Below are 13418 nucleotides of genomic sequence, written 5' to 3' on the forward strand. Positions count from 1 at the left end.
AAAGGGAGTCTGAGAAATCAGAAAACATCTGCTGTGTGGGAAGAGATGGGAATTTAAAGGAGCATTCCACGCATTTGATTAGACTGGCACTGATCTGTGTGTGTGTGTGTGTGTGTGTGTGTGTGTGTGTGTGTGTGTGTGCCCACGTGTTGACAATTTGGGATAGAGCTCCTCTATTAAATCTGACGGTGTCAGCATTTTAGTTTTTTCACATTAGCAGACATGTTCACTGCAGCAGATTTCAGAGTGGTTTAATTTTACAGAAATGAATGGAAACCAGTGGCTGCCTGGAAGGTAGGAAAGCTGCAAACTGAAAAATCTAAAACAGTGTGCTTTGGAAAATGCTGCTCAGCAATGTGCAGTTATGTGATTTAACACTGTTGAAACACAAAAATGTTGGCATGGTTCATTAGAGTTTGTGAAATCAATCCTTTTATTGCAAAAGTTATTGCATCACTTCAGAATTTCAGTTGTTTCTTTCACCAAAATGAACCATAAATACTTATGACTTGTTTACCCGCATGGCCAGGAGAAATTAGGAGATGGTTATGTATCAATTTTTGGGAGGGGGAGGTTGCCTGACCTTTGTTCTGAGCTCTACATCTTGTTTCCCTCAGCTCTGCCACATTGCCTATAACCTTCAAGTGCCTGCTAGAGAACAACCACATCGACCGCCGCATCATCCGTTTCGTGCTCCCTGTGGGCGCTACCATCAACATGGACGGCACCGCTCTCTATGAGGCCGTGGCAGCAATATTCATCGCACAAGTAAACAATTACGAGCTGGACTTTGGCCAGATCATCACCATCAGGTCAGTGGGCCGTGCCATCTGTGCTCCCAAGATCATTAACATGGGAAAGGTATTATTGGGATTTTAAAGTAATGATATCAATGTCAATAAATCCTTTACCCTGAAGAGCAGAAATCCATTCTGTTAATGTATGGCTTTGGAAATATCCACTTTAATTTGAGGTTTCTGTGGTTTTCTGACCTGATTAGTTGCAGCACAGATGTAGGGAGATGACTGTCAGCAGTTTGAAAATGCTGGCTTTAAACTTGACATGTAAGAAGCACAGGGAGGTGAAAATAAACGATGGATCTGAGATTACTTAATGTTTTGGACACTCTAGGTGGGTTTCCATTAACCTTCAAACTGAAACTGCAAAAATAAAATACACGCCAATTTAAAAAAAAAAAAACAACTCCTATTTATCACAAAAAACGTTTAGCGCTTGCATGAAGTGGTATTTTAGTATTCAAAAAAGCCATATTTTGCAAAACTGCAATGGAAACACTTTTTTGGCTTTTCTCACATGATGCTATGGCTGTGTGCTTGTCAATAGGAACTGGCTCCCTCATGATGCAGCAGGAGCTACAAGAGCTGTTATTGCATCACATAACTCTGAGAAAGTTGAGCAGATCATCGGGAAGTTTTGAATCCACAATTTCTCTGTGAAATCATGAACTATCAGCTCCCAGAAATCCCTCATACGTGGCTGCTCCACTCTCACTAAATGAAAGTTTTAAGCTTATTTTCTTTTCCTAATACCAGCTGGTTCTGTGCCTTAACATGGCCACAGCACTTTATGTGAAGAAATGTAAAGTTTCAGTGTATCCGCTGCACAATAATATACAAATATAACATATTCATGGTTTGCAGAAATATACAATGCCAAAAATTCATTCCACCAACTGGGTTGTTTGAATAACTGAGACCAGTATATTGCATTTGGAAAACTCAACCAAGAATTGAATGAGGAAGTAAAGAAAGCTTCTGACCGGCTCAGCAATGGATGCGGATGATTCATGAGGAGATACAGAGGATGGCTGATCACACCAATTACCTCAGAAATAGAGACAGGAGGAAATATATTGTGGTGGATATCTTACCTCATACAGAAAAACTGTTTTCAGTGGGGAATCACAGTTGGGCGCATCAGAATTGAGAGCACATTTCTGATAAACATCCCAGGCCTGTACAGCATCGCTGGAATGAGACTGATAACAGCGAATACACTTTCAAGGCTTTTAGTAGAGAGAGTTGGAACAGAGGGAACATCGCAACCTGTCTTCCTCTTAATACATGAACCCTGACTTCAGGGTTCAGCATGCTTTAAGTGAACAAATACGCATTGAGGAAAAATGTTTTGAATTATTTCCACGCATGGAAAGACATTTATAAAGGAGTACAAATAGTGATTACACATCAGGCCTCATGCAGCAACATTCCCTGGAATTTCTCACATATTTTCTCTTAATTTACAGGCAAGAAAAAATATAAAAGAAAATCGATACCAAATTCCCAAAATGTTCTTACCCATCCAAATCTCTTATCTTGGTGTGAATACTTTTGACTGCTCGTAAAAATTTCTCTTACCTAAGAGAAAAGCAAAATTAAGTAAACGTTGGTGAATTCCACAAATCGGTGGGTAATTACAAAATAAGAACACATCTCCTTGAAGACGTACATGGTCTAACACTCGGTTGTTCACAAAGACGTCGGTGGGAATGGTTGTATGAAGAATGGAGAGCGCTTGAGAGAGAAGTACAAATCCAGCTTCCCATCTTCAGCACACTTGGACAATCACAGTGTGAAGGGGCGTGATTGCGGCTTTGTCAGTTTGAGGAAATAACAAAAGAAATGGTCATATTCAGCCGTTTGAAGCCCTGTTGGAACGATGTATGCAGAGGATTTCAGACACTGATTGAACATCCAACAGGCACTTTGGTAGGTTTGAATCTTGTTGATGATAATGAGCATCTTGTATCTCTTATCCAGATAGTACAACAATCAGTAAGAATCTCTTTCAATTCTATTTTTGAAGAAAGACAAACCAGAAAGACCAGAGATGTCACTTTATGGCCAAACCACAGACTGAATATAAGATGGATGACATGACAGTTCCCCCAAAGTGAGGCCAAAACCTCTTTACAGCCCCCTGGATGCTGGCTGCAGTACAGGCCGTAAACCTCGCCCACTCCAGAAAACACCCGGTGCTCAGAAGATAATCTGCGGACAAAAGCATTAAAAACTTGCCAGCAATACAAGATAAAGACAGGCTCCAGTGGGTTTTAAGTGTAAAGCAAATATTATTCCTGTGTTTCATGCTGTCCTGAATTATAAAGAGAAATACTGAGGAGAAAAACCAGGGAATGAATCTTGAATTCAGTGTCTGTTCTCTCTGAGAAAATCACAGCAGATGTTATCACCAATGCACACAAGGGAAGCCTGATAATGTTTTAACGCTGAGTAAAAATACATTATTACAGTGAATCTGTGGCATGGATGATAATGGAGTATATGACGTGTCTGTCTGGGATGCCTGGGACATTCAAGAACAAATCTTTAACTCTGGTGCATTGATAAAAATAAAAAATAAAAACCAGTTCCTGAGCAAATTGGATTGATGCCTATTAAATACATGGTAAGAAGGCAATAATCAACAAAACAAATGACACAAAAATTAGCAAGAAATTAGTAAAAAAAAAAAAATAAAAAAAAATTTAAAAAAGCAAAAGAAAATTACCTGAAAAGAAAGAAAAAAACTAAGGAAATCACCTAGAAAAGTACTTAAAATCATAATTCTGTACCGTAATTTAAAATATGTAATTATAATAATAAGCAATATATATATATACAAACTATTTTGGGTTTTTTTCTCTTTTTTTACATTTTCTCTTTTATTAATATAATTTTATAAATCTACCAGTTCATTGCAATTTGCAGAACATTTCTAGTCAAGTTGCTCACTGCCTTCATCTCTGTGTTTTTGAAAGAAATTGCACCAATTTGCAGAGTTTAAAAGTAGTAAAAATGACAAAATGGTCTTTAAAAACATGGGAAGAAGGCTTTTAGCAACTGGCCCAGAAATTAGCAAGACATCAGTAAAAAGTACAAAACAAATTACCTTGAACTGGCAAGCAAACAAACAATTACAAAAAACAATGGAAGTAAAAAACAAAAATGAAAGAGAAAAATGAACTGAAAAAACAACCTAAAATTATATTAATTCTTAAAATAATTTCAAACATATACGTATGATATTTAGAAATACTGTGCTGTAGCTAATTTTTCCCCCCTAACATTTTCAGAAACAAAAAATCTTGCTCAGGGTTCAAAGTTTTAAATAAATGTGAATAGTGTCTGAATGCAGTTCAGAAAAAGTGATGTTGCTCCCAGTTAAATTCCAAAATATGTTTCAGACGTATCTGTGAGGAACAGTGTTATAGACCAGTAACGTGTAAGAAAGGAAATGTTTTTATGTTTTGTCCATCAGTTGTTGGCCTCCCCTGTATTTGTCGCCATGTGTTTTTCTATATAATTCCATAGAGCAACTCTATCTGCTTATCCCTCTGAAAAGAGCCATGTGGCCTCGATAAACTGCCATATCCAAGTCACGCCACCGCTCGACCTCTGACCCCAAACCCCCCCCTCGCCATCTCTCACCATCGTGCTGTGATGAGCGGTGGGATCATCTCATCCTCAACCTCTGGATCTGCACCAGATATCACACGAATTCTCTCCACACACTCTCTGCCGCTCTGCACTCGTCTCATTCAGCATCGGAGATGATGTTTCTAATGTCCGAATATGTAACAGACAGTTTCCATGGAGATCAGGCTCATCTTTTGATTTCATCCCAACAACAAATGAAGATAAGATATTGTTTTAATTGAATCTATGTGCTTTGTTATAAACAGCAACTGCATTCATCAAAACCTCCAGCCAGCTGTCTTCTGCAGCCCTCAGAGAATCAGGGCAGCTCGGTGAGAGACCGGCTGATTGTCTGCGTGAACACAGATACTAAAGAGGGTTAAGAACCCACGTTAAGAACCAATTAAGAATCCCTAACAGCCGTTATTCAGCACCAAAAAGACCAATATGTGGATTTAGTTGTAGGAATTTTGTTGCCTTAGAGAGTAACTTTAAATGGATAGTTCTTCCAAAAATAAAAATTCGTTCATTATCCTCTCAGCCTCATGCCGATGGTAAGTTTGGGGAAAAGTCCACAAAACACTGCCAGAGGTCCACAGAGAAAAGGCGCTGCACTCACCTCCCAAACAACTGAAGCAAATGGTGATCAGGATTCATCAAAAGAATACATGATAAAACCACAAAATGTCTCCATACTGCTCGTCCGACGTATTCCAAGTGTCCTGAAGCCCCATCATGCCAAGTTGTTTTGAAAACTGTAACTAGCGGCATGTTTTTTACCTTGTTGTATGAAAAAAAACTGACCGTCAGGACACATAAATGTCCTTTTTAGATGCTTTTAATTCTGGGCCTGTGACAGCAACACAGTGAACCTGTCTGTGAGGACCGTTGGTTGAAACGCGTTATGTGTGCTGATGGTCAGTTTGTTTCATACTATGCTTTTCAAGTCGTGCACCTGAGAAGTTTTTCTGTTGCGGTTTAGAGTGTGCTCCTTTTTTCGTGTGCCTTTTTCTAGCCTGTAGCTCCTTGTTTGGCAGCTGCATTCACGTGTTTGCAATCACACGAGCCCAGCAAGAGCTCGCAGTACCTGCAATGCCAGTGTTTACATGCCACCCTGAAGCAAATAGTAGTTTTAAATCTGACATAAGGACTTGTTGCTTGTATGTGTGGGAGGCCTCGGGGGACCACGTGAACACTGGTGTGGGCGTGCATGAATGAACGTGGCTCCCACAACAGGAGCTACAAGCAGACTATTTTCCAGGATGTTTTCAGTCTTTGTCAGACATTCAATCATATCCCACAAGACACTCCAACAACTTGTCTTATCTTTCATATTGTCAGATTTCCCTAAATCAATATTGATTGAAATAAAGAAGGAACAACACACGTCCATCAGTACAATATCAACACCACCCTTATTAAAATAAATCTGAAAGCTGACTAATCTGAAAAGATTCATACCAATTTATTGATTCATTTGTAATGCATTTCAGTTTGTAAACTCAATGTTCTGGTCGTTTGTACATTTTTATTGACTTTGTATCACAGCTTAGTCTTTAAAATTGCTGCAGAGAATCTGTGCACACCTTAATGTATGAAAGGTATGTCACAGGAGGAAGCAATCTTTTAACAAAGAGAGAATGAAATAAATTATGTTTTGGTCTAGTGGACCTTTATGAGGAATCCAGGTGACCTGATAAAGATGCATGTGCAAATAAAACAAAACTATAACAAACATCTAGTGGGTCATTAGTGATGATTGAGAGGGATTGTATTTGTGTGTCTGTAGGTAGTTTTTGCAAAGTATATCTTTGGGGCTTCATAAATTGAGTTTATAATTAAAGTTTAAAAACGTGTTGACTTACTTTGTCACTTTTGAGAAATAAGTTTCCTGTGGACTGCTCTTATTCTTGCCTTTCCTCAGCAACACGTTGAGCCTTCCCCACTGTGAGATCAACCATTTGTATATAATCATCTCCAAATAGCGCACATGGCCCCGTCGCCTGTGGCTTTTTGTCAGAAGTGCTGTGGAAAAGAGGAGTGGAGATATGCCTTCTGTGAAATAATCATGGACTAAAGCCAGCATTTCCTTGTGAACTTTATGTATATTGATCTCTCGTGCACCCTGCAGGAACCACTGCTCAGGGTTATGTTTCTGCATCAAGTTTTTCGTGTTTATGTTTATTTATTGACATCATGTTTCTCTCTAAACCTCCAGTATCACAGCCACTGCAGCCAGCATCGGTGCAGCAGGGATCCCACAAGCCGGACTGGTTACCATGGTGATAGTGCTAACATCCGTCGGGTTGCCAACTGATGACATCACTCTCATCATCGCAGTAGACTGGGCACTGTAAGTAGCATGTGTGTTCACTTTTGCACAACAGATCCAAACTTATCAAACCAGAGCAAAAACACATGAGACCTTCATCACCTCTTCATTCGACCAAAATGTGACAAAATGTTTCAGGTTTGTGCTCAGTGTGTCCCTCATGTGTCTTCCTCTTCTGCAGAGACAGATTCCGCACCATGGTGAATGTAATGGGGGACGCTTTGGCCACGGGAATCATGGCGCACATCTGCAGGAAAGACTTCATGAAAGAGGGAGACGGGGTGAGATTTAATTGAGGCTTCAGTCACTGCAGAACATGATAAAACTAACAATGAGATCTTCACATTTCTGACAGCAGTACACGGAGTTAACATAAAAGGATATTTCAAAACATGGCGAGGGCTGCTGCTCATTGATCGAGAGGTTACGATCAAAGGTTGCCCCCCCCATGTGTGCTGTCAATACTTCCAGAAACTGGAAACAACATGACATAATGCTTCTGTTTTTTTAAATGTCAGAGCTTTTGCTGAACACTCATCCAGGAAGGCAGGATGTTTTTGTCTGTAATTACTGTAATTATAAATTATGCAACATCTTCAAATTATAATTTGAAGATTTCTATCCACCTCCTTTCAACATGTTGTTGTGTGTAGGGTTTAGGGGGATATATTGGCAGAAATGGAATGTAATATTGTAAGTATGTTTCCTTTGGTGTGTAATCACCTTAAAATAAATATCGTTATGTTTTTGTTATCTTAGTATGAACTGCTTATTTCTACGTAGGCAGTGGGTCCTGGTCTACGCAGACTGCATGTTGCACCCCCATGTTTCTACTGTAGACCAAAATAAATCAAACACTGACTCGTGATAGGGACATTCACATTTCTGCATTTTTTGCTTCTACCATCTGCGATGAGCAGCATCAGAAAAATACTGATTTGTAATGTGAAACTGCTTTATTTAGTGTTTTTACCAATTTTACCAATCAACAGACTGCAACTTTTCTAGCTCCTTTTGTAGCTCTAGATCTGTGCGCTATGTGCTCCAAACAGAGGGGTGATGAAAAATGGGGATGGATCCAAAGGTACTTAAGGTGAAAGGTACAAGGTAGATTTTTAAGTCATTTTTTAAACAATGTTTTTAAACTACGTTTAAAAAAAAAAATTAAAATTAAGGTTAGTTTAAAATAAAGGTACCATCCACAACTTGGAAAAGCATTCTGAGCTGAACTGGACTGACCTGCTGGTGGAAATGCACCATTAGATCTCTCCCTGCTGCAACACAGATTGTGAAATTAAATGATCAGCCTGTCATCAATCAGCCTCAGGACTTCATAATGAGTTGATCCTTTGAATCAGCTGTGTTGGAGCAGGGAGACATCTAGAACATGCAGGACTCCTGGTATTTGAGGCAAGGTTTGGGAAACGCTGCCTAAAGGCAAAAGGCTGAAAAACCACTGCCCTAAATCTCTTTAATTCTCTTCCTGTGTTTTTGTTGGCCCCCAGGTGCCCTTAATCTGTGAGCCCAAACCCGTGATAAACACCCCGCCTCTGATGAACTGTCACAACAACAACGGCAACTACCGGCCCCCTTCCTCAGGGGTCAAACACAAGCTCATCCCCTCGGACGTGGCTCGGCTGATGCAGCTGGAGGAGGGCGTCCGGCCGCCTACGGAGAGAAAGAAGCCTCCGATTCCCCCGAGACACCTGAAGAAGAGCAAAGAACACTGCGCCATCGACATGAACGGCCTTGAGACCAATGTATAGCCTCCTCCTGGAGTTTGACGAATCGTTTTTGTGGATATGCAGATCAGAGCCTCAGCGCAAAGGACACCTGTAAGGGTGAGAGGACAGCACAGCCTGGATCGTCTTTAGCTCTCAGCTCTTTGTCGGGTCAAAAACTCATCGGTGACAAGATGTTCTGGAGTGAGACGCTTTGCAGTCCGGGAATTTAACAGCTGTGAAATGCTTTCTGTAAGACAGGACAAGTATCACACTGACTGTGGAATTTAAGACACCAAAAGGACAACAAGATGATTTCATTCATAAAGTCGTCCTCGGTATGGACCTGCAGCGAGAGCTCACACCTAAACTGCTGGACTCAGGTGCGAGTACTTGCATTGACAAACTTATTTCATATCTATTTTATATCATTAATGATTTTTTTTGTCTGTGCATCATGTTAATAAGACAAGTGTTATATTTTATACTACTGCATGCAACCAGCTGTTTGTGTCATATCGAGACAGGACAGGACTGCATGTGTCTGGTTTGAGCTAAATGATCAGGAGGCAAAGTGAAATGCCCGAATTGTTTAATTTTGCCTTAACAAAGCTGGTGGTGCTACATAGGCAGACGGGATGACGGGGAGGAGAGCGCTGAAGACTAAGATCAGGAATTTTACCTTCCCGTGTGGACTTGTTAGAAGTGTAATACGTGTAAAGATTTGTTTGAACGGCCTCAGGAGCACTTGATTTCATTAAACTTTCCTGGCACTTGAACAGCCTAAAACAAACAGTGCTGATTCCACCTGAACTGAGTGGTCTTCCTTTGTTAGTCAAGTAGATTTTTATGGCTCTGCGCTGATGGCAACTGTGGTCAGATTATGTTTTCAGGTTGTCTGTACCTACATCTATATATCCCTTTATCACTGATAGTATATCTCAAGAATGCCATAAGGGAAATTCTTTAAATTTAGCACATGTAAATCCACTAGGTCTTATCATTTAACTGATACGATATTGGTGGACATAGGTGAACGGTCAAGGTTGTTATGATCTTGTCTGTCTCATTTTTGTGAATGCAATATCTCATGATTGATTTTTTTTTTTTTAAATTTGGCAAAAATGTCCACTTGGAAACACTGTGACCTCACTATAAATTTTAGTGTTCATAGATCAGAAGTCAAGGTCACTGTGACCTTGTCAAACTTGTTTTTGTGAAAGCAATATCTTAAGGACACCTAGCGGGTCTTTCTTCTAATTTGGCACAAATGTTCACTTGGACTCATCAATATGATTGGATTATAGCTGTCAAGGGTAAAAGGATGAGGACTGAGGATTTTTTTTCAAATTTGTCACAAACATCCACTTGGATTTAGGAATGAACTGATTAGATTTTTGTGGTTATAGGCTACTGTCAGTGTGAACGTTTCTGTTTCATTTTTGTGAATGTGATATTTTAAGAACACCGTGAGGGTGTTTTTTAAATTTGGCACAACTGTCCACTTGGACTAAACTGTGAACTGATTCAATTTTGGTGGTCAAAGACCGAGGTCACTGTGACCCTGCAGCTGTAGTATTCTCATGAATGTAATATCTCAAGACCACCTTGAAGAAATGTCTTCAAATTTGGCACAAACATCCACTTGGACTCAACAATTAAGTGAGTAGACTTTGGTGGTTAAGGGTCAGAGGTCACTATGACTTTGCATTTCTCTCATTCTCATGAAAGAAAATATCTCAAGACACCCTGAGGGAATTTCTTTCAATTTGGCACGAACGTCGACTTGGATTTGACAACGAACTGATCAGATTTTTTTGGTTATAGTTCAAAGGCCAAACTCGCTGTGTCCTTGTCTGTCTCATTCTCATAATCGCAATATCTCAAGAACACTTTGAGGGAATTTGCTGAAATCTGGCAAAAAACATTTATTTTGGCTCAACAATTAACAACAACAATGAATAGATTTTGGCAGTCGACTTTCACAAAAATGTCTAATAGGATAAAATAATGAAGTGCTAACATTTTATATCCAAAGAAATGTCACTGTGGCATCATAGTATTCTTCAAAAAAACTTTTCTGGCTGTTACTCAACTTCATTACTCAGGAAATCAAGGGGAAACCCTTGGTCAGACACTGAATCGACTCTAGTCTCGAAACTGGACTGACTGTTTCGATCTTCGATGCTGTTGGAGGGAAGATGTGTTTGCAGCATTCATGTTTACACAGACAAAGATGTAAATGCGGCATTGTGCAGTGGCATACAACGCAGCTGTAATTCTAGTTTTCTACTATTTGAGCCCTTGAACTTGGACTTTCTCTTCTGTATTAGTTATATTCTCATCATTATGCACTGAAGCATGTCACTTAAAGGTTGCGCTTGTATCTTTTCATTATACTCCTGCTCATGCTGGCTATGGCATGATTACGCTGTCACAGTTCTATTGTAAGACAAATTGTAGGGAGCTCTCCTTTGCTAATTCACTTCTCATTCATGTATTGAATCCTCAATAGTTTGCTCTATAATGCACAGAGATTTTTCATACACCAATTAGACATTGTCACAGTGGGTCATGTCTAAGTTGTGTAGTGTGCAGTGTTGTAGTCATGGCTTTATTACTCACTTGAATGAAAATAGTATCCGCTGGAGCAAATCAGGGGTGCTCTCTTATCGATGGCAGACCATTGTTCATGCCTTCGCCTTGTTGAGAAAAACAAATGGCATCAGGAAAGGTCAGATAATCTGTTTGGGAGAGTGTGTTTATTCAGAGCAATGGCCATTTGGGATGATGGGCAGTCTGACAATCGGGCTACTTGTCCAATGGGAGATACTTTTGGACTATTGGAATGGGATTAAACTACTGTCTGAACAAGGGGCAGTGCCCAGTGGTTTCATCTATTTGTAAAATTGATCAACCACAGTACACAGGTTTCCATTAACCCTCAAATTGTGCAAATTGAAACTGCGAATATAAATATGCCAAACGGAAACAAGTCAATTTCAAAAAATTGTAAAAAAAAGTTTTTACGTTCACACAAGGATGTATTTCTGGCAATACAAGAAAGCCATGTTTTGCAAAACTGCAATGAAAACATTTTTTTGACTTTTCTAGGTCACAAGTCGGTAAGACCTGGCTCCTTCGGGTGTGATGCAGCAGGAGCTACAAGAGGTGTTACTACAGCACATAACTCTTCAAATGTTGAGCGGATCATCTAAATGTTTTGAATCCACAATTCCTCTGTGAAATCGTGGACTATCACCTCTTAGAAATCTCTCATACATGGCTGCTCTCAAGTATAAGGGGCTTGTCTTTCAATCATAGCTCCATAACACGCCTACGTCGCCTTCGGTTGGAAATATGGTTGGTGTGGTGGCTGCAATAGAAATAAACCTCAAATGTTTTTAACATCCATCACCATGCTTCTTGAAATGTTATCGGAAAAGGAGAAGTCGTATAACATCACTCAGTGGAAACGCAGTCATCACACAATTGTCTTTTATCAGCATTTCGAAAATATCACACAGGTTTTGCACAAATCTGTTATGGAAAGCGTCAGCTCTGTGCACAGAAATTTCAGGGTGCCACAGTCTGCCAACATTTTTCTCATGGGAAGAAAACAAATTGTATTCCTTCAAGTGTTTTCCACTCCACAGTGTTTGACCTGTTACGTGCATACTGGAGATGGATGAGGAAGGAGCAGTGATACTGCCATGTGTGGGAGAACCTGATGAAATATTGATGAGATGTTCAGAAACGTACAGACTTTTCAAATAATTTATTGCTGTGACTGTATATGTGACAATTCTATACGGCTGTATGTGAAAGTGACACTGTGTTCATAGCAACATGGTGAGTGTAGTAGGATGAGTGTAATATCATATAATAATATAAAAAAATATATAAAAATATCACATAAAAATATTTGCTATCTTTATGAAAAAAATAGGAAAAAAGTGAAGTAGCAGCAGCATGAAGTGAAGCTCTAGATGTTGAAAATGCTTTTATGCTTGGAATATTTCATTCACAAGCACAAAGGAAAAACATAAAATGATGATCAAATCAGCAATCGTCCACATGAAATGACTGCTATTTTAAGATTATTGCTGCCATTCCATTTCCTCACTGGCTTTTTATCTGTTACTTTTACCACTTTTTCAGTGATTTGAAAGTAAACTTTCTCAATTCAGATACTCATTTGCAAGAAAAATAATACCATCTTGATTTTAATTCATAATTTTAAATCTGCAGAGCTAAAGTTACAATCATTAAAGAGGACCTATTACGCTCTTTTACAGGTTCATACTTGTATTTAAGGTTTCTACTAGAATATTTTTACATGCTTTAATGATCAAAAAATCTACTGTCTGTGCTTGAACACCTGTATTGATCGTCTGTCTGAGACGCCCAGTTTTAACACCTGTCTCTTTAAGCCCCCTCCCAGGAAATCCAGTCTGTTCTGATTGGTCAGCGTTTTCAAGTCTTTCACCTTTCTTTACCATCATTGCAGCTGGCTGACTGAATGATTATGGCGACACAAAAGCATTCAAACAGTAAGAATCATGTTTCAGCAGGAATAAGGTCCGAAATTGGGGAAAAATTATAAACATCATCAATTAAGAATCCATTTCCCCCTGAAGTTAGCATGCAGCTACTTGTAGCAGTGTACCTGCAACTGCAGGGATGACTGAAACAGAGTATAGCTTAATTATCTTCCATTTAAAATCATTAACAAAGCTTCTAAACAGTAAGAATCATGTTCAAGCAGAAATATGACCCGAAATCAGTGAGAAATTATCAGCATCTGCAACCAAGATTACATTACCCTGTTGTTAGCATGTAGCTCAACGTAGCAGGGTACTTGCAACCAGGGGAATGACTGAAACAGAGAATAGCTGCACTGTCTCCCATTTGAAATCCCCAATCAAA

General features: G+C 39.4%; 1 protein-coding gene across 1 annotated transcript in view; it reads left to right on the forward strand.

The window, feature by feature from the left end:
* The window catches only part of slc1a7b (solute carrier family 1 member 7b), a 45868-nt gene extending 37334 nt beyond the window's left edge, over positions 1-8534 (forward strand). Inside the window, exons 8-11 of the mRNA XM_042515292.1 lie at positions 618-812; positions 6655-6789; positions 6950-7049; positions 8274-8534. Of these exons, the coding sequence (XP_042371226.1) occupies positions 618-812; positions 6655-6789; positions 6950-7049; positions 8274-8534 (691 nt within the window). The remainder of the gene's footprint in view (positions 1-617; positions 813-6654; positions 6790-6949; positions 7050-8273) is intronic.
* The last annotated feature ends 4884 nt before the right edge of the window (positions 8535-13418 follow it).

Source organism: Plectropomus leopardus, chromosome 3 (assembly GCF_008729295.1).
Source record: "Plectropomus leopardus isolate mb chromosome 3, YSFRI_Pleo_2.0, whole genome shotgun sequence".
In the NCBI taxonomy this organism is placed as follows: Eukaryota; Metazoa; Chordata; class Actinopteri; order Perciformes; family Serranidae; genus Plectropomus; species Plectropomus leopardus.